This window comes from Chiloscyllium plagiosum, unplaced genomic scaffold (genome assembly GCF_037043375.1).
Source record: "Chiloscyllium plagiosum isolate Xiang-an unplaced genomic scaffold, Cpla_swu_hap1 HiC_scaffold_30, whole genome shotgun sequence".
Lineage (NCBI taxonomy): Eukaryota > Metazoa > Chordata > Chondrichthyes > Orectolobiformes > Hemiscylliidae > Chiloscyllium > Chiloscyllium plagiosum.
This window is the reverse complement of record NW_028270168.1, coordinates 55,313,873-55,336,604: the sequence shown is the minus strand read 5'-3', so window position 1 is coordinate 55,336,604 and position 22,732 is coordinate 55,313,873. Positions and strand designations below refer to the sequence as shown.

General features: G+C 44.1%; 1 protein-coding gene across 5 annotated transcripts in view; it reads right to left on the bottom strand.

Annotated features, from left to right (window-relative positions):
• Nucleotides 1-22,732, bottom strand: part of LOC122563768 (interleukin-6 receptor subunit beta-like) — a 230,524-nt gene that overhangs the window by 79,104 nt on the left and 128,688 nt on the right. For all 5 annotated transcript variants that reach the window (XM_043717981.2, XM_043717983.2, XM_087976959.1 and 2 more), the window contains 4 exons: nt 22,396-22,541; nt 22,099-22,255; nt 14,264-14,346; nt 6,232-6,454 (listed from right to left, as the gene is read on the bottom strand). In XM_043717981.2, the coding sequence (XP_043573916.2) occupies nt 6,232-6,454; nt 14,264-14,346; nt 22,099-22,255; nt 22,396-22,541 (609 nt within the window). The remainder of the gene's footprint in view (nt 1-6,231; nt 6,455-14,263; nt 14,347-22,098; nt 22,256-22,395; nt 22,542-22,732) is intronic.

Sequence of the window (22,732 nt, the reverse complement as noted above, 5' to 3'; positions counted from 1 at the left end):
AATTGATTCCATTTAGGTAGTAATCTGCCTTCCTGTTCTTGCCACCAAAGTGGATAATCATACATTTATCCACATTAAACTGCATCTGCCATGCATCTGACCACTTTCCTAACCTGTCCAGGTCACCCTGTAATCTCCTAACATCCTCCTCACATTTCACCCTGCCCATCAGCTTAGTATCATCAACAAATTTGCTAATGTTATTACTAATACCATCTTCTATATCATTAATATATATTGTAAAAAGCTGCGCTGATCCCTGTGGTATCCCACTGGTCACTGCCTGCCATTCTGAAATGGAGCCGTTTATCACTACTCTTTGTTTCCTGTCAGCCAACCAACTTTCAATCCAAGTTAGTACTTTGCCCCCAATACCATGCGCCCTAATTTTATTCACTAACCTCTTATGTGGGACTTTATCAAAAGTGTTCTGAAAGTCCAGGTACACTACATCTACTGGATCTCCCTCGTCCATCTTCAGAGTTACATCCTCAAAAAATTCCTGAAGATTAGTCAAGCATGATTTCCCCTTCATAAATCCATGTTGACTCTGACCTATCCTGTTACTACTATCCAGATATGTCGTAATTTTATCCTTTATAATAGACTCCAGCATCTTTCCCACCACTGAAGTCAGACTAATTTGTCTATAATGTCCTGCTTTCTCTCTCCCACCTTTCTTAAAAAGTGGTACAACATTAGCCACCTCCAATCCACAGGAACTGATCCTGAAACTATCGAACTCTGGAAAATAATCACCAACGCATCCATGATTTTTCGAGCCACCTCCTTCAGTACCCTGAGATGTAGACCATCAGGCCCTGGGGACTTATCAACCTTCAGACCTAACAGTCTCTCCACACCAATTCCTGGCAAATATAAATTCCCTTAAGTTCAGGTCCTTCAGCCACTATTACCTCAGGGAGATTGCTTGTGTCTTCCCCAGTGAATACAGATCTGAAGTACCAATTCAATTCTTCTGCCATTTCTTTGTTCCCTGTAATATATTCCCCTGTTTCCGTCTTCAAGGGCCCAATTTTAGTCTTAACCATTTTTTTGCCTTTCACATACCTAAAAAAGCTTTTACTATCCTCCTTTATATTTTTGGCCAGTTTACCTTCGTACCTCATTTTTTTCTCTGCGTATTTCCTTCTTAGTTCTTTAAAAGCTTAGTTCCTCTGTTGTTCTTTAAAAGCTTCCCAGTCCTCCGTTTTCCCACTTATCTTTGCTATGTTATACTTTTTTCTCTTTTAACTTTATATGTTTCTTAACTTCCCTGGTCAGCCACGGCCGCCCATGCCTCCTCCTAGGATCTTTCTTCCTTTTTGGAATGAACTGATCCTGCATCTTCTGCATTATACACAGAAATATCTGCCATTGTTCCTCCACTGTCACCCCTGCTAAGGTATTGCACCATTGTACTTTGGCCAGCTCCTCCCTCATACCTCCATAGTTCCCTTTATTAAACAGAAATATTGTCACTTCCGATTGTACCCTCTCCTTCTCAAATTGCAGATTGAAGCTTATTGTATTATGGTCACTACTTCCCAATGGCTCCTTCACTTCGAGGTCCCTGATCAATTCTGGTTCGTTGCACAATACCAGATCCACAATTGCCTTCTCCCTGGTCGGCTCCAGCACCAGCTGTTCTAAGAATCCATCTCAGAGGCACTCCACAAAGTCTCTTTCTTGAGGTCCAATACCATCCTGATTCTCCCAGTCTACCTGCATGTTGAAATCCCGAATAACAACTGTAGTAACATCTTTGCGACAGGCCAATTTCAGCTCCTGATTTAACTTACATCTGACATCCAGACTACTGTTTGGGGGCCTGTAGATAACTCCCAAGAGGGTCTTTTTACCCTTAGAATTTCTCAGCTCTACCCATACTGACTTTACATCCCCTGATTCTAGGTCTCCCCGCGCAAGGGACTGAATATCATCCCTTACCAACATGGCCACCCCACCACCTCTGCCCGTCAGTCTGTCCTTACGGTATCACGTGTAGCCTTGAATATTCATTTCCCAGGCCCTGTCCACTTGAAGCCACATCTCAATTATCTCCACAATATCGTATCTGCCAATTTCCAAAAGAGCCTCAAGCTCATCCATCTTATTTCTAATGCTTCGTGCATTCATATATAGTATTTTTAATTTTTTACTGCCCTCACCCTTCCCATCAACTCCTATTTCACTCAACCTTACAGCATGATCCCTTTTTTGAGTTTTCTGCCTCATTGATACAGTTGTCTTTCTTGACTTCCCTTGTTCTAACTTTCCCTTCAATTTCCTTCTTAAACGTCCAGTTTGTCCCCTCCCTCCCGCTACTTACTTTAAACGTAGCTGTGTTGCAGTAGCAAACCTGCCTGCCAGAATGCTGGTCCCTAACCTATTAAGATGCAAACCGTCTCTCTTGTATAATTTATGCTTACCACAAAACATACCCAGTGATCCAAGAATTTAAATCCTTGCTTCCTGCACCAGTTCCCCAGCCACACTTTCAAGTCCATTATCTCCCTGTTTCTGGTCTCACCAGCCCAAGGAACTGGAAGCAAACCAAAGATAACCACGCTGTATGTCCTGCTTTTCATCCTTCTTCCTAGTTCTCCAAAGTCCTGCTGTAGTATGTACCTCCTCTTCTTCCCGACATCATTTGTGCTGACATGTACCACCGTCTCTGGCTCTTCACCTTCATCCTTGAGGATTTCCTGCACTCTGTCTGTGATGTCTTTAACCCTGGCACCAGGAAGGCAACACACCATCCTTAAGTCCCACCTGCTGCCACAAAAACCCCGGTCAGTTCCTCTCACTATGGAGTCTCCTATTACCACGACTCTGTGCGATGTCCGACTCTTCCGCTCTGCCTCCACGACAACGTTTGATTGACAGACCTGGCCACTTCGCAGACTGACTCTACTGTTTCCAAAAGATTCAACTTGTTCATGACAGGTACTTCCCCTGGGGTCTCTTGCACCTGTCTCCTCTCTACCTTCCTCATCATCTGCTCTCTTCTGCTCTCTTCTGGTATGGTCGGTGTAATAACCTCGCTGAAGGTCTTGTCCAGAAAGATCTCGTTCTCTCGGATGAGCCTAAGGTCCTCGAGTTCTTTCATCAGTGCTGCAATATGCTCTGTCAGTAGCTGAACGTGCACAAACTTTCCACACTTATACGAGCCAGACACACCAGACCTCCCACATCAAGCACTTAGCACACTGAACCAGCTTGGCAGTCATGTCTTCACCCTCTTCAACTGTGGTGTAATCACTTCACTCAACCTCCTTGTCAAAGACTCCTGAGCTAAAGCCTCACTCTTCAATCCACAGGAACTTCCTTGGACCCTCTTTTTAGGGCAAGTCTGTGGACTTTTAATTTAGGTTAGAGGAGGAGGGTGGGAGGGAGGCCCTACTTTGTTATTTGAGTGGATGTGTTCTAGATCCCAGGTCCTACAATCACTTACCTTCCCGACCGGCTTTGCGCTCTGACTTCACTTCCGCCCAGCTCCTGCCGCTCTCTGCTGCACTAGCTGTGAATTGAACCCAAGCCTCCCGGTCCAAAATTCGGGAGATTTTCACTGCAACACAAGATATCGACTCTAAAGTCCCTTGTCCCTTAATGTTTCTGGTGCTTAGCTGCTGAGTCACGCCCAAATCAACTCTGCAAATGGGAGGAAGGGGCGGAACTGGAGGACCATGAGAGTCACCTCTCCTTCTTCTTCTGTCCAGTGTGAAAAGCCCGAGTTCATTCAACCTCTCTTCATAAGACAAACCTTCCAATCCAGGCTACATCCTGGTAAATCTCCTCCTCTGTAAAGCATTTACATCCTTCTATAATGAGACGACCAGTACTGGACACAATATTCCGAGTGTGGTCCTCACGGCTCTTTAACTCAATCCTCCTATTATTGAAAGCCAACATACCGTACCCCTTCTTAACAACCCTATCAACTTGGGTAAAGGGCTTTTGCCCGAAACGTCGATTTTGCTGCTCCTCGGATGTTGCCTGAACTGCTGTGCTCTTCCAGCACCACTAATCCAAAATCTGGTTTCCAGCATCCGCAGTCATTGTTTTTATCTATCAACTTGGGTGGCAACTTTGAGGGATCTGTGTACACGGACCTCAAGATCCCTCTGTTCCTCCACACCGCCAAGAATCCTGCCTTTAACCCTGTATTCAGCATTCAAATTCAACCTTCAAGATGAATTACTTCACATTTATCCAGGTTGAATCCATCTGCTACTTCTCAGTCCAGCTCTGCATCCTGTCAATGTCATGTTGTAGCCTGTAACAGCCCTCAACACTATCTACAACACCACCGACCTTTGTGTCATCGGCAAACCCACCCTTCCACTTCTTTATCCAAGTCATTTATAAAAACTACAAAGAGCAGAGGCCCAAGAACAGACCCCTACGGGACATCACTGGTCACCAACCTCCAGGCAGAATACTTTCCATCCACTACCACTTGCTGTCTTCTTTCAGCCAGCCAATTCTGTATCCAGACAGCCCAAATTTCCCTGTATCTTGTACCTCCTAACTCTCTGAATGAGCCTACCGTGGGGAACCTGATCAAATGTCTTACTGAAATCCATACACACCACATCCACTGCTCGACCTTCATCAACTTGTCTCGTCACATCCTCAAAGAACTCAATTAGACTTGTGAGGCAATGACCTGCCCCTCACAAAGCCATGTTGACTAACTTGAATCAAACTATGTTTTTCCAAATAGCTATAAATCCTATCTCTTAGAATCCTTTCCAGTACCTCGCTTACCACAGACATGACTGACTGGTCTGTAATTCCCAGCAACTTCCCTATTCTCTTTCTTGAACAAAGGAACAACATTCGCCTCCTTCCAATTATTCGGCACTGCCCCCACGTACAGCGAGGATGCCAGAGGCACAACAATCTCATTCCTCGCTTCCCATAGTAACCAAGGATATTTGGGCAGCATGGTGGCTCAGTAGTTAGCACTGCTGCCTCACAGCACCAGGGATCTGGGTTTGATTCCAATATCAGACACCTGTCAATGTGGAGTTTGCATATTCTCCCTGTGTCGCATGGGTTTCCTCTGGGTGCTCTGATTCCTTCCCAAAATCTGAAAGTGTGCAGGTTAGCTGAACTGGCCATGCTAAATTGCCCATAGCATTCAGGGATGTGTACATTAGGTGCATTGGTCAGGGGAAATGAAAAATATTAGGTGAATGGGTCTGGGTGGAATACTCTTTGGAGGATCAATGTGGACTTGTTAGGCCAAAATGGCCTGTTTACTCATTGTAGGGATTCTATTCAATGTTTCTATGATCTGGTTTGGCATTGCGGATTTATCTACCTTGATGCTTCCCAGAATTTCCAGCACATCCACTTTCTTAATATCGATCTGTTCAAGCCTATTAACCTGGTGCATGGTGTACTCACTATCAACAAGGCCCCTCTCTCTGGTGAATACTGAAATATACCTGTTGGTTTAAATGGCCTGTTTCCACACTGTGGGGATACTGCGATTCAATGATCTGTGAATTTGCTAATTGAATCTCCTGCATTCAAGTCTAAATCATTGATTTTAAATCACAAACAGTAAGGACCACAGCACTGATCCCTGTGGGACTCCAATAGACACAGATGTTCAGTCAGAAAAACACCCGTCAACCATCATCATCTGCTTCCTGTCACTCAACCATTTGTGGATCCAGTTTGCCAAATTTCCTTGGATCCCATTAGGCTTTTACCTATGCTGACAGTATCCCAGACAGGATCTTATCAAAACCCTTGCTAAAGTGAAGTAGACTACATCAAAAGCATTGCCCCCATCTGCACACCGAGTCAACTGTTCAAACAATTCAATCAAGTTGGTCAGACATGACCTCCCATTAACAAAACTATCCTGACTTATCTTGATTAATCCATGCCTCCCTAAAAGCAAATTAATTCTGTCCTTCAGAATTGCATCTAATAGTTTCCCCATCATTGGCCTGTCATTTCTTGGTTTATTCCTTGTTCCCTTCCTGAATAATGGTACCACAGTTTTAGAATAAGAGGTAGCAGATTTAAAACTGAGATGAGAAGAAATTACTGCTCTCACTGAGTCAAGAATCTGTGGAATTCACTGTCCTACTGTACATTTGGGACATTGAGTAAATTTAAATTTAAGAAGGAAATTGGAGCTACAATTTGCCCCCACCCCCACCACCACCAGAATTAAGAGGCAATAGAGTGCTGCATGAAACTTGCCTGTCTGGTGGAGAGTAGGCAGTGCCAGCAATGCAGCAGGTGAGTGCCCAGCAGCGTTGTAAGCACGAACACAGATGTTGCCATCTCCTTTCGGAGTTGAGATTCTGCAGCTCAAACTTGTTGTATTGCACAAAGTGACCTCAGGATGATTGGTGTCAGGTTCACATCCAAATGTCACTCTGTAGCCACGGATCTTCCCATTCATTTCTGACTTCTTCAGTTCCTGTCAAGACATTGACTATTAATTCACAACAAACGCAGTGACCTTTGCCAAAACCTGCCTGGATCAGCTGATTTGTTCAACTTTCCACAATTTCTTCTACGAATGTGTCAGGTTTCAGTAGCATCTTAATCAGGTAGCATATTCACAGAAAAAGGAGAAAGTGAGGACTGCAGATGGTGGAGATCAGAGCTGAAAAATGTGTTGCTGGAAAAGCGCAGCAGGTCAGGCAGCATCCAAGGAGCAGGAGAATCGACGTTTCGGGCATAAGCCCTTCATCTGGAGGGTTTCACTATATCCCTACCCCAATTAGCCTCCCCCTTACCCTGGCCCAAATAACTCACCTTAACCCAGCCCCAATTAACCCTCCTCTTGCTCTGACCCAATTAATCCACCCCCAATCTAGCCCCAATTAACCCATCTGTTGCCCTAACCCAATTAGCCTATCACCAACCCAGAGTTGAAACGTGTGGTGCTGGAAAAGGACAGCAGGCCAGGCAGCATCCGAGGAGCGGGAGAATCGATGTTTCAGGCATAAGCCCTGCTGCACTTTTCCAGCACCACACTTTTCAACTCTGGTCTCCAGCATCTGCAATCCTCACTTTCTCCTATCACCAACCCAGAACCAATTAACCCATCCCTTACTCTGCCCCGATGAACCTACCACTAACCCAACCCCAATTAACACACTCCTAATACTGCCCTAATTTACTCACCCCGGCTCAGGCACAATTAGTGTCAAGAGTGTGGTGCTGGAAAAGGACAGCAGTTATGAGATGCACAGATAAGATTGACAGTCAGAATGTTTTTGCCAGAGTTGAAATGTCTAATAGTAGGGGGCATGCATTTAAGGTGAGAGGGAGGAAAATGTTTTGAGGAGTAGGAGTAGGAAAATGTAGGAGTCTGGAATGTGCTGCCGGGGTAGCAGAGGAGACGGATATGATAGGTGCATTTAAGGGACTTTCATATAAGCACATGAATGTCAGGAATGGAGGGATATGGACCAAGGGCAGGCAGAAGGGATTTGTTTAATTTGGTGTCCTATTTGGCACAACATCATGGGCCTGTTCCTGTGCTGAAAATGGATGGAATAGCTGTTATTTTTGGTGCAGGTGGGAAGTTGCCCCAAGCGACTGAGTCGGCAGCACAGGGGGCTTGCAGAATGTGTGGATAACAGCAATGAGGCAGATGTTGTGCATAATAATGAGGGTGGTAGAGCATGAACCTTTTTGGGAGGTTGATGCAGTAAACAGTCTGAGCTCTTAGAGATATGGTGGAATTTAGCTAACAATGGTCACTGACATTCTTCACCAGAGGGCTGTCAAAGTTGCATCATTAATATATTCAAGACTGAGACAGATTTGAAATGAATAAGGGAGTCAAGGGTGATAGCGAAAATGTAGAATTGAGGTGTATCAGATCAGCCACGATCTCATTGAATTGCAGGGCAGACTCTATGGGCTGAATCGCTTAAATCTGCTTCTGTGTGTTATGGTCATTTTCTCCAGATGGATAATCTGGGCGATAACTCTGACATAGTCCTCTAACATAGACATAGACCTCTCTGCTGGTCCTGGGATAAGAGAATGTCCTGCTTTTCCATTGCTGTCCATCAGTTCCTCTAGGACCCTGTCCACAAAATGAGACACCAATTTCCCCTTGTCTGCCATATCCAACTCTCTTCCCAGCCCCTCCCCATCCCTCCCACTGCTCCCTGCCACCAACTGGATTAATTCCTCTTATTGACCAACCAGGTCGTACCCCGTACCTGTCTTCACTTTTCCCCATTTCACCACCTTGCCCCTGCCTCTCCCTTTACCGTCAGCTCCCCCCACACCCACCTCCGTCCTGAAGAAGGGTTACACCCGAAATGTTGACTTCTACACCTCCTTATGCTGCCAGGCTTGCTGTGTTCTTCCAGCCTCCTGTCGGTCCACACTTCTGGGCCAAATTCAGGGCAGTCCCAGACTGATGATGCTTATCTGGATGCATAGCAGCCTCTTAAAGATGACCTAGTTATTTCTGAGATATCCCAGCAGTAGTTAGTCATTCTGGTAATAGCAGGTGTTAGGATGAGGTGAGAATCACATGAGAGGTGCCAAAGGGGCCGACTCAGAGTCCTTAGTCAATTTAGCAAATTTGGTGAGATGACATGAGAAAGCACTCTGGGTCGCATGGAGAGAAACGTTAAAATGCATAATGTAGATATATACAATGCATGAAGTTAAACAGTTTTGCAACAGAACACCCACAAAAAATGTATGCATGTCAGGTGCATTCTTCAAGTGAGAATCAGGTCAAATACAACAGATTGTGGGGAAGGGGGGATGGTGAGGAATAAAGACTGGTAAAAACAGGATTTAGAATAGGGAAAGCAAAAACCTTCCACTGGTATGCAAGTTGTAAGAAGTGAAGTGGATACTATTTGGGACAAAGATGATAGACACTCTGATGTGCTGCAAAAGCTTAAATATTTGTGTCAATGTTTACTAAGCAAGAGGGTTATGACAAAAAAAAAGTTAAAGATAAATTTGTAGAGATAATCAAAAGAGTGAAAATTGAGAGGGAGGAGATACTAGAAAAAATGGCTATCCTTCGAGAATAACTCATGTTATCTGGATAGTTTGCGTTCTCTATTACTGAAGCAAATGAGTCCAATGACAGTGGAAAAACTTGCCAGAATCTTCCTTGGTGCCTTTGATTTGGGGGCAGTACAAAAGGATTACACAGTTCAAAGTTTGTGAGAAGATTTGTAGCTCGGGTGCTCGTTGTTGTGGTTCTGTTCGCCGAGCTGGGAATTTGTGTTGCAGACTTTTCGGCCCCTGTCTAGGTGACATCCCCCTAGACGGGACGAAACGTCTGCAACACAAATTCCCAGCTCGGCGAACAGAACCACAACAACCGATTACACAGTACCAAATATAGTACTCATATTCATGAAAACAGGGAAGGACAATCCGAACAATTACTGATCAGTCAGTTTAACATCACTAATATATTAGCATTTAGCAATTCCATCTTTCAAATTGAGAATGACATGTGTCAAACCAGATCAATTTTCAGATCCCTATGAATAATATTACAATGCCTGCTTTCACCTTCCAGTCAGTGGTGTCAAAACCTCTGTGCTTCAATATGCCTTTCATTGGGTTAGTCAAGGACAGCCAGCAAGGATTTCTAAAATGCAGTTAATTAGAACAAAGAGCCAGAGTATGCAATTTGGCCTTTTCAGCCTGCTCCACCATTTAGAGTCATAGAGTCAGAGATGTGCAGCATGAAACAGGCCATTCAGTCTAAATTGTCCATGCCAACCAGATATCCAAAATTAATCTAGTCCCATTTGCCAGCACTTGGTCCATAAACCCATCCAGATGTCTTTTAAATGCTGTAATTGTACTAGCCTCCACCACTTCCACTGGCTGCTCATTCCATACGCTCCCATTGCCTTCTGCATGAAAAAGTTGCCCTTTAGGTTCCTTCTAAATTTTTCCCCTCTATTTCTGGACTCCCCCACTTCAGGGAAAAGACTTTGTCTATTTACGTTCTTCATGACCCTCATGACTTGATAAAGCTCCAATTTTCTTCCTAAATTTAAATTTACTCAATGTCCCAAATATACAGTAGGACAGTGAATTCCGCAGATTCTTGACTCAGTCAGGCAGGCAGGCAGCATCCGAGGAGGAGGAAAATTGGCATTTTGAGCAAAGGCCCTTTATCAGGAATGAGGTTGGGAGCCTCAAGGGTGGAGAGATAAATGGGAGGGGGGGTGAGGCTGGGGGAAGGTAGTTGAGAGTACAAAGGTGGATGGAGGTGGGGGTGAAGGTGATAGGTTAGAGAGGAGGGCAGAGTGGATAGGTGGGATTGACAGGTGGGACAGGTCATGAGGGCGGTGCTGAGCTGGAAGGTTGGAACTGGGGTAAGGTGGGGGGAGGGAAAATAAGGAAATTGGTGAAGTCCACATTGATGCTCTGGGGTTGGACGGTCCCAAGGCAGAAGATGAGGCATTCTTCTTCCAGCATCGCGTGGTTAAGGAGTGGCGGTGGAGGAGGCCGAGGACCTGCATGTCCTTGGTGAAGTGGGAACAGGAGTTGAAGTGTTCGGCCATGGGATCGTGGGGTTGATTTGTGCAGGTGTCCCGGAGTTGTTCTTTGAAGTGCACTGCGAGTAGGCGTCCTGTCTCCCCAATGTAGAAGAGACCACATCGGGAGCAATGGACACAGTAAATGACATGTGAAAGTGCAGGTGAAACTTTGATGGATGTGGAAGGCTCTTTTGGGCCATGGATGGAGGTGAGGCACGAGGTGTGGGCACAGGTTTTGCAATTCCTGGGGTGGCAGGGGAAGGTGCCAGGAGGGGAGGGTGGGTTGTTGGGGGGCATGGACCTGACTAGGTAGTCACAGAGGGAACGGTCTTTACGAAAAGTGGATAGGGCTGGGGAGGGAAGCATAGGTGGTTGGGCAGAAATGACGGAGGATGGTGCAATGTATATAGAGGTTGGTGGCATGGAAGGTGAGGACAGGGGGAGTTCTGTCCTTGTTGCAGTTGGAGGGGTGGGGTTCGAGGGTGGAGGTGCGGGACGTGGATCAGATATGCTGGAGGGTATCATCAAGCATGTGGATGGGGAAATTGCAGTCTTTAAAGAAGGAGCCCATCTGGTGTATTCTGTGGTGGAACTAGAGGGACATGGGCCAAATGCTGGCAAATGAGACTAGATTAATTTCGGTATCTGGTCAGCATGGACAAACTTGGACTGAAGGATCTGTTTCTGTACTGTACAGCTCTACAACTCCATGAATTATAATTATAATTAGAATCCCTCTGACTCTATGACATTGATATGGATTGCAAATAGTTGAGGTCCCAGCACTGACCGTTGTGGTATCTGACTAGTTAAAGTTTCACAAGCTGAAAATGACACATTAATTCATTTGCTGGGTGGAATCTTAAGGGTCTGAGCAGGGTAGCCAGTGGTGGGATACTTGGCAGAATTGAACAGAAAGTCCAGCAAAACCAACCTAATATCAGAAGCAACACACACCATCTTTTATACTTTTTACAACCAATGGGAAAGATTCTGTTTTGGCAGCAGTTATTTGCCATTTGACCATTGTTATTGATTGTTAAATGTCTTGTTAATGCCACAAGTCACCTCATGAATGTGCACACTTCAATTTTATCAAACTCATCAAACAAGCTAGACAACAGGAAGGCAGGACACCAGAGTAAATATTTGGTGGAGTCAGCTCACTATGTGTTCGAAATGAATTCTGGGCAACAACATCTCTGGCACATTCCACAGCCACAGACCACACACACCCCACATTGAAGTCTGACATGTGCCAGCTTCTAAAGATCCTCACGGCACATCCCTAGTCCACTTACAGGATACTTGTGCACATCACAAGTGGCACGGTGGTTAGCACTGATGCCTCACAGAGCCAGAGACCCGGGTTCAAATCCTGCCTCGGGAAACTGTCTGTGTGGAGTTTGCACATTCTCCCTGTGTCTGCATGGGTTTCCTCCGGGTGCTCCGGTTTCCTCCCACAGTCCAAAGATGTGCAGGTTAGGTTAGGTTAATTGGCCGTGCTAAATTGCCCGGAATGTTAGGTGAAAGGGTAAATGTAGGGGAATGGGTCTGGGTGGGTTGCTCTTGCAGGGTTGGTGTGGACTTGTTGGGCCGAAGGGCCTGTTTCCACACTGTAAGTAATCTAAATCAATGCTGCACTTCAGGCTGTCCCAGTAACACTCATTGTAATGCTGCAGCAAGGATACTGTGTGCTCAGAAACACATGCTCAGTTCATTGACTGGACTTGGCTGTATCTCCAGACTCTTCACTCACCAAAACAGCACCTAATCACTCTGGGCCTACCTGGGTGTTCATTGATTTACTGCCTTACATTTTTGCACTTTTCATCCTTAGTCAGGAATGCCAGACTTAGTGCTGTTTAGCGCAGACACAAAAGCCAAAAGCTTCTCATAGTTATCAGCAAACCTCAGTCAAGTCAAGGGAGATAGAGTTTTCTCAGGAGATCCCTGCACAATGTGCCTTCAATATTTGTTCAGACCCTGCTTCAGGTAGTCAGATCCTAACCTCATAAAGGATGAAGAGTCAAATCTCAGGCAGCACACACCCATCTTGACTCTTTCTTCCCCTTAATGGACATTTTCCTCTCCTGGAATGAGATAGAGGCAGGTACGATGGGAGTTAAAATAGAATTATATAGTACAGGAGAGGCCCTTCGGCTGGTCAAGTCTATACTGCCAAAGCTATACAAATCTGCCCACTTTCCAGTTGTAGGTCGTAGCCTTGAATGTTATGCCATTTCAAGTGCTTGTCCCACTACCTTTTAAAGGTTGTGAGGTTTCCTGCCTCAACTACCCTCCCAGCTGTTACTGTTTGGGAAGGTATCCTAAGTGAGGCGGGTGGCAGCAGGCAGCACGGTTAGTAGTATTGGAGTTTGGGATGGGGGGAGATTAATTCGGGAAGTAGTTGTGACAATAGAGAGAGTTGTAGAACATGGGCCTTGCTGGAAGATGGATTCAGTAGCAGACCCAAAGTGAGTGTGACGTCTCACATGAAAGGAGAGAAGATGATGAACCTTCTGGAGGCAGAACAGAGAGAATGATTAACCTTCTTCCTATAGCACTGAGTGTTCCTCCAACCAGCTGAGACTGTTTTAATCTGGGTGAATACCTCAGAGCAGGCTGCAATAGTCTGGTGTCATGGCCCCCATTCAGCAGGACCCTACCCACATTGTGGAGAACCAATTTCCCCTGTCAGTCTTGTCTGAAGTCAATATAAGGAACCATGTAGGACAGCTCTGGGCTGATAGTGCTTTTCCAAGTACACAACGGGTTTTTAAAGATGGTGTAAAAGCAAAGGACACCAGTAAATTCTGGGATATCTACTGAGAGCTGGGTTGTTGTGGAAACAAAATCTGGTGAGATGGGGTAGAAATCAAACTCCTTGGGATGTGGTGGGCAATTAACGAGGTGAACTTAGCACAAATCCATCCAAAAGGTTCACTGCAACATGGATTTAGGTTTTAAAATGGAAGATTCAGTCCTATATTTTCAATTCACCAACCAATATCTATCCATGCTAATATGTTGACTCAGCAAATTAACTCATTTTATGCAATACTCATTGGTATGGCATCTTACTGAATGTCTTCTTGAAGTCCAAGTACTCTAGATTTGATAGATGCTAGGCTAACTGACCTGCAGCTTCCTGCTTTCTGTGTTCCTTCTTTCTTGAATACAAGACTTACATTCATTACTTCCCGATCTGATGGCACCTTTCCAGAAAATAAGGAATTTTGCAAAGTGGCAACCAATGTATCCAATATCTCAGCAGCCACTTATTTTAACCTCAGTTAATATAAATATATATATAAATACAACAAGAGCGCGTCAGCAGCTAGGAATTCTTTGTTGAGTAGCTAACTTCCTAACTCTCAAAAGATTGAGAACACAACTCAGGAGCGTAATAGAATATTCTTCACTTGCATGAATGATGCAACTCCAACAATGTTCAAGCTCCTCAGAACATTTTTTGGTACAGAGATGGAGGTGGAAGCAGGTTTCTCAAAGGCTGAGCAGGTTAGGTTTTTGACAGTGAGCAGGGTCATTTTTTTTCGGGTGGAGGCAATAATGTGGTAGTATAGCAGTAATGTGATGATACAACCAGATCAGTCATAGCCTTACTGAGCTCATGTCACATCTCAAGACTGACTTTCCACAGTCCCTGTAATCAACATAGGCATCTACAACAGCATAAAATGAATAAATTCTCTCTCCAAGTTACTCACTTTCCAAAACATTCGAATGTACATGTTTTCACCTTGAACAGGACCTTCAAAATGCCACCAGACTTCAGGTATCCCCACAGGAGCTACAACAGAAAATTGTAAGCAAGGTTTAATGAGGATTTTTCTGTGTCATGGATCTGTGCTGTGCCTGTGAACCTTTCTGTTAATCACCTGGAGTGTTTGATGCAGATGGTGTAGAGGGAGCTTTACTCTGAATCTCACTGCATGCTATACCTGGAAGTAGAACATAGAACATAGAACATAGAAGAATACAGCGCAGTACAGGCCCTTGGGCCCTCGATGTTGCGCCGATCCAAGCCCACCTAAACTACACTAACCCACTATCCTCCATATACCTATCCAATGCCCTCTTAAATGCCCATAAAGAGGGAGAGTCCACCACTGTTACTGGCAGGGCATTCCATGAACTAACGACTCGCTGAGTGAAGAACCTACCCCTAACATCAGTCCTATATCTACCCCCCTTAATTTAAAGCTATGCCCCCTTGTAATACCCGACTCAATACGCGGGAAAAGGTTCATACTGTCGACCCTATCTAACCCCCTAATCATCTTGTACACCTCAATCAAGTCACCCCTAAACCTTCTTTTCTCTAGTGAAAACAGCCCCAAGTGCCTCAGTCTTTCCTCATACGATTTTCCTTCCATACCAGGCAACATCCTGGTAAACCTCCTCTGCACCCGTTCCAATGCCTCCACATCCTTCCTATAGTATGGCGACCAAAACTGCACACAATATTCCAGATGCGGCCGTACCAGAGTCTTATACAACTGCATCATGACCTCAGGACTCCGAAACTCAATTCCTCTACCAATAAAAGCCAGTACGCCATATGCCTTCCTCACCGCACTATTTACCTGGGTGGCAACTTTCAGAGATCTGTGTACATGGACACCAAGATCCCTCTGCTCATCCACACTACCAAGTATCCGACCATTAGCCCAGTACCCCATCTTTTTGTTATTCTTCCCAAAGTGAATCACCTCGCACTTAGCTACATTGAATTCCATCTGCCACCTTTCTGCCCAGCTCTGCAGTTTCTCTATATCCTGCTGTAACCTGCCACATGCTTCCTCACTGTCAACAACTCCTCCGACTTTCGTATCATCCGCAAACTTGCTCACCCAACCTTCTAACCCCTCTTCCAGGTCATTTATAAAAATGACAAACAGCAATGGTCCCAAAACAGATCCTTGCGGAACACCGCTAGTGACAGCACTCCATGAAGAAACTTTGCCATCAACTACTACCCTCTGTCTTCTTCCATCCAGCCAATTCCTAATCCAAACCTCCAACTCACCCTCAATGCCATATCTCCGTATTTTCTGCAGTAGCCTACCATGGGGAACCTTATCAAACGCCTTACTAAAATCCATATATACCACATCTACCGCTTTCCCCTCATCAACCTCCTTCGTCACCTTTTCAAAGAATTCAATAAGGTTTGTGAGGCACGACTTGCCCTTCACAAAACCATGCTGACTATCCTTGATCACATTATTCCTATCTAGATGTGCATAAATCCTATCCCTTACAATTCTCTCTAAGACTTTGCCCACAACAGAAGTGAGACTCACCGGCCTATAGTTACTAGGGCTATCCCTACTCCCCTTTTTGAACAAGGGAACCACATTTGCTATCCTCCAGTCTTCTGGGACTACTCCTGTAGACAAAGAGGACATAAAAATCAAGGCCAATGGCTCTGCAATCTCCTCCCTTGCTTCCCAGAGAATCCTAGGATAAATGCCATCAGGCCCAGGGGACTTATCTATTTTCACCTTTTCCAGGATTTCCAACACCTCTTCTCTACATACCTCAAAGCCATCCATTCTACTTATTTGTGCTTCAGTATTCTCATCGACAACAATGCCCTGTTCCTGAGTGAATACTGAAGAAAAGTATTCATTCAGTGTCTCCCCAATCTCTTCCGCCTCCACACGCAACTTCCCCCTACTATCCTTGACTGGACCTATTCCTACCCTAGTCATTCTTTTATTCCTAACATACCTATAGAAAGCCTTAGGGTTTTCCCTAATCCTATCTACTAAGGACCTTTCATGTCCCCTCCTTGCTGCTTTTAGCTCTCTCTTCAGGTCCTTCCTGGCTACCCTATAACTCTCAATCGCCCCAATTGAACCTTCACGTCTCATCTTGAGATAGGCCGCCCTCTTCCATTTAACAAGGGATTCCAATTCCTTATTAAACCACGGCTCCCTCGCACGACCCTTTCCTTCCTGCCTGACAGGTACATAATTATCAAGGACACTCAATAGTTGCCCCTTGAACAAGTTCCACATATCATTTACACTCTTGCCTTGGAGTCTACTTTTCCAAGCCACACATCCTAAGTCATGCCTCACCGCATCATAATTTCCCTTACCCCAGCTATAATTCTTGCCCTGTAGTACACACTTATCCCTCTCCATCACGAGTGTAAAAATCACCGAATTATGGTCACTATCCCCAAAGTGCTCACCTACCTCTAATTCTAACACCTGGCCTGGTTCGTTACCCAGAACCAAATCCAGTATGGCCTCACCTCTTGTTGGCCTGTCTACATATTGTGTCAGGAAACTCTCCTGCACACATTGAACAAACACTGACCCATCTAACGAACTTGAGCTATAGCTTTCCCAATCAATATCAGGAAAGTTAAAGTCCCCCATAACAACCACCCTATTACTGTCACTCATCTCCTGAATCACCTTCCCAATCCTTTCTTCAATGATTCTAGGACTATTAGGAGGCCTGTAAAAGACTCCTAACAGGGTGACCTCACCTTTCCTATTCCTAACCTCAGCCCAAACTACCTCAGATGGCAAGTCCTCATCCATCGTCCTTTCCACCGCTGTAATACTATCTTTGACAAGCAATGCCACACCTCCCCCTCTTTTACCCCCACCTCTGACCCTACTAAAACATTTAAATCCCGGAATCTGCAACAGCCAATCCTGTCCAAAGTGTTTGATAAGACATTAGAAAGGGAAATGTCTCAGAATATAGGAACAGGAGTAGACCATACAGCCCATCAGATCTGTTCCTCTATTCAGTGAGATCATGGCTGATCTGTGGCCTAACCCCAATTACCTGCCTTTGTCCATATCCCTTAATACCTTTGCTGATCTACCTCAGATTTAAAACTAACAACTGATCTTGCATCAACTGAAGATAGTTCTACACATCCTTTGTGTATAGAAGTGCTTCCTAACATGGCTCCTGAAGGTTCTGGCCTTAAGTTTCAGACTATGTCTAGAAAATATTTCTAGAACCATCAACCAGTGGAAACAGTTTATCTTTATCCATCCTATACTGACCTGATAATGTCTTGAATACTTCAACCAGATCACCCCTTTCCTTCTAAATTCCAGAAAATATAGGCCTAATTGCATAATCTCTCCTCATGACCTAACCCCTAAAGTCCAGGGATCATTCTTATATACGTACACTGTACTCCCTCCAAGGCCAATATATCCTTCCTAAGGTGAGGTGTCCAGATCTGCTTACAATACACCAAGTTGGATGTGATCAGAGTTTTGTTTAACTGCAGCATAATTTCTGTATCCTTGTGTACATAAAGGCCAACATTCCATTACTTTCTTGATTATTTTCTCTACCTGTTTGTAACATTTTAAGATCTATTGACCTGAACCTCTAAATCTCTATGGACACTCCTCGTATTTAACATCCTACCATCCAGATAGTATACTGATCAATCCTTTTCAAGTTAAAATGGATCACTTGCTTAAATAGAACTCCATTTGCCATTCACTTTGTCAATTTATATCCCTTTGTAATTTTGTGCTTTTGTAATTTTGGATATATGATTTTCTACGCTATTATTCAAGTTGTTAATAAAGAATGAATTATGGGGCCTTAACACTGATCCTTATAAGACACCACTGGTTGCATCCTGCCAATATGAGTACTTAAGTATTATCGACGTTTCGGGCATGAGCCCTTCTTCAGGAAGAAGGGCTCATGCCCGAAACGTCGATTCTCCTGCTCCTTGGATGCTGCCTGATCTGCTGCGCTTTTCCAGCAACACATTTTCAGCTCTGATCTCCAGCATCTGCAGTCCTCACTTTCTCCTACTTAACTATTATCCCTACTTTCTGTTGTCAGCCACTCAACCACTCAACCAAATACCCACATGTCAGTAATTTGCCCACAATTCTGTGGGCATCTACCTCAGTAAATAGTCACTTATATGGGACTATCAAATACTTTCTGGAACTCCATGGAAACACATCCATAGTCATTCCCCTGTTAGTCACCTTAGTCACCTTTTCAAAATGTTCAATGATGTTTGTCAGGCATGACCTATCTTTCATGCCTCCAGGCTGGCTCTCCCTGATTATCTGAAAATTTAAAAGGTGTTTAATTACCCTATCCTTCATTATAGACTCCAGAAACTTCCCCAGCATGGATGTTAGCCTAACTGGCTTGTAATTGCCTAGTTTTCCTCTTTCACCCTTTTTCAAAAATGGAGTGATAGGTGAAATTTTCCAATCCAGAGGACAGCTCCTATATCCAGGAAACTCTGAACGATTATAGTCAAGGTGTCTAAAATGTTCCCCCACTTCCTTTAACATCTCTTCTAAAATTATTTTTTACGAACACTTCTTAATTATTAACCCTGTGCTATACCTCTCCTGGGAGCAACTCAAAACATTTCTCACGGGGACAGTGTAGAGAGACTTTTACTCGTAATTTAAAAGAGCAGACTGAGCTTTACTCTGCAACTAACCCCATGTTGTATCTGTCCTTGGAGTGTTTGATGGAGATACTGCAGCAAGAACTTTATTCTGTATGTAACCTGTGCTGTACTGACCAGGGTGTGTTTCATGGGGACGGTATACATAGAGTTTGATTCTGTATCTAACTCCAAGCTGTACCTGTGCTATTCTACAGGAATAGTACCAGAAAACTGGGGGAATAGCAAATTTGTCCCCTTTTTCAAGAAGGGGAGTAGGGACAACCCTGGAAATTATAGACCAGTGAGCCTTACTTCGGTTGTGGATAAAGTGTTGGAAAGGGTTGGAAGAGATAAGATTTATAATCATCTAGAAAGGAATAATTTAATTAGGGATAGTCAACCTTATTGAGTTCTTTGAGAAGGTGGCCAAACAGGTGGATGAGGGTAAAGCGGTTGATGTAGTATACATAGATTTCAGGAAGACGTTCAATAAGATTCCCCAAGGGCTATTGCACAAAGTATGGAGGCATGAGATTGAGGGTGATTTAGCAGTTTGGATCAGAAATTAGCTAGCTGAAAGAAGACAGAGGTTGATGGTTGATGGGAAATATTCACCTTGGAGATCAGTTACTAGTGGTGTACAACAAGGATCTGTTTTGGGTCGACTGTTGTTGATCGTTTTATAAATTACCTAGAGGAGGGCGTAGAAGGGTGGCTTAGTAAATTTGCAAACAACACTAAGGTCGATAAAGTTGTGGATAGTGATGAAGGATGTTGTAGGTTACAGAGGGACATAAATAAACTGCAGAGCTGAGCTGAGAGGTGGCAAATGGAATTTAATGCAGAAAAGTGTGAGGTGATTCACTTTGGAAGGAGTAACAGGAATGCAGAGTACTGGGCTAATGGTAAGATTCTTAGTAGTGTAAATGAGCAGAGAGATCTCGGTGTCCAGCTACATAGATCCCCGAAAGTTGCCACCCAGATTGATTGGGTTGTTCAGAAGGCGTACAGTGTGTTAGCTTTTATTAGTAGAGGAACTGGGTTTCAGAACCATGAGGTCATGCTGTACCTGTAAAAAAACTCAGGTGCGGCCACACTTTGAGTTTTGCGTACAGTACTGGTCACTGCATTATAGGGACAATTTTTTTAGATTAGATTACTTACAGTGTGGAAACAGGCCCTTCGGCCCAACAAGTCCACACCGCCCCGCCGAAGCGCAACCCACCCATACCCCTACCCCTACATTTACCCCTTACCTAACACTACGGGCAATTTAGCATGGCCAATTTATCTGACCTGCACATCTTTGGACTGTGGGAGGAAACCGGAGCACCCGGAGGAAACCCACGCAGACACGGGGAGAACGTGCAAACTCCATACAGTCAGTCACCTGAGGCAGGAATTGAACCCGGGTCTCTGGCGCTGTGAGGCAGCAGTGCTAACAATGTGGAAGCTTTGGAAAGGTTTTGGACGTGATTTACTAGGATGTTGCCTGGTGTGGAGGGAAGGTCTTATGAGTAAAGGCAGATGGACTTGAGGCTGTTTTCGTTGGAGAGAAAAGCGTTGAGAGGTGACTTAAATGAGACATATAAGATAATCAGACAGGTTGGACAGTGAGAACCTTTTTCTCAGATGGCGATGGCTAGCATGAGGGGACATAGCTTTAAATTGAGGGGTGATAGACATCGGACAGATGTCAGAGGAAGTTTCTTTACTCAGAGTACACTCGCAAAATTTAAGGGCATTTAAATGGTCATTGGATAGGCATATGGATGAGAATAGAATAGTGTAGGTTGGATGGGCTTCAGGTTGGTGCAACATCGAGGGCCAAAGGGTCTGTACTGCGCTGTAATGTTCTATGTTCTATCCAACACTCTAGGCAACTTACATATTATTATTAGCTTGCTGTATTTGTATGATTCTGTTTGGGAAGAATCAAAAAGAGAGGATTTGTGGAGTTTATTGAAAATTGTGTGATTAAGCTACAGCAGTAACAAGGGTTAAATTTGCAAAAAGCTGATTTGCAGGTGCAGTTGAAATGAAGGAAGTCAGTCCAAAGCAGAAATTAGAGTATGTGGTGAACAGACTGTTGCTTAAACCTTGTGGTTCGGATATGGGGAGCAGCTCGTGAGTATGTCACAGGGAGGATCAAGTCAAAATGTATAAAAAAAAGGATTAAAGCTGTTGCTGCAGAGTTCTCAACTTGCAACTATATAGTCACCATATAAGAAGAAACAAGGCCAGATATTTCACAAGATTGTGGACTTGTTCCTCTTTTCTTGGCAACCCAACACAAATCCTTGTACTGGACTGGACCAAGTTGGGAAGTACAAGAGCATTTAAAAGTTTCACGCATGAAAACAAAAAAAAATAGGCAGACAAACATTCAGTAGATAGAACATTTCAAGTGGGAGATGATGTATTGGTATTCTGAAGTGGTATGAGGATACAATCATATTTGGCACCAGAGACACAGATAGCTTATCATTGAATTTGAATTCAATTAAAAATCTTGAATTAAGAGTCAAACGATGACCATGAAACCACTGTCGATTATCAGATAAACCCATTTGATTCATTATAGTTCCTTTACGGACCTGGGCTGTAAATTCTATTTATTCTTTGTCCTTGGAAGGAAATTACTGCCCTTACCTGGCTGAGCCTACATGTGACACTAGACTGGCAGCCTGAACTTCCTTCCCATTCTTCCCCTCCATTTGTTTTCTTCCACTCCTTTGTTTTGTGTGTCTGTTGTATGTTTACTTGTGTAGAGAGGGAGTTTACAGGGGTTTAGAGTTTTAATTAGTCAAGTGATATGTCAATTATTCATCATTATTTATCTAATAGCTGGAATCTATTTATTTGTAATAATAAGTCTTGTTGAGTACAAAGACATGGTCCATGCTTTCTGGCAATTTGGCTCTGAAAGTAAATAGGGAAATTTTGTGTGCTTTTATAAAATGTTTAACTTTTGTGATGACTCTCACAGCTCTTGATTTTCAGTGTGATACTCTGGTGAGCATAATCAAAGGTCCCAGGTACATCTACGATTGTTCGGTGAACGTATGTTGCCTGTACTAAAGGAATAGCCTTATCTGTGATGGTTGGGGTACATACAGCTTTCTGCAGTGCATCCAGAGTATTCTGCACTCCAGTCGCTCCAGTATCGAGTTGTATCATACAACATACAGCGCAGACGGATTAGGTACTCAGTGCCTGGTGACAACTGGCACAGGCGCTCCTCTTTCTGCAGTTGGTTGATGACAGCCACCATCTGTGAAAATAAAAGTGAGAAGTTTAAAGCACTGCACAAAAGTCCTCCCAGTTCAGTGAAGTGCCACCCTTAATTATTGCCAGGAGCTGACTTCCACCTGACATGCTCCCAGGCCAAAACCCAATATGGTCAGCACTAACCTGTCTCCAGGCAGACTCTCCATATTCTCTGTACTGCAACTGGCATTTAATTTGTAGTTTAATATTCATTGTCCAGCTTATAATCAGACAGTGGCTGTTTTGTTGATCTGCTTGTACGATGGGATAGACAGGCTGCTCTAGCTTCACTAATGTGAAAATAAAGAGGAAGCAATAGTCAGGATAAAAATTTCACAGAAATACAGACTAGCATTGGCAGATGAGGTACAAGATTTCTCAACTACGGTATCATAAAAACTTAGAGAAAGATCTGAATAAAGTCAAGCTTGAGAGATTCATCAATGACCCAGATGCTGTGATTTTCCGATTGCTGTGACTG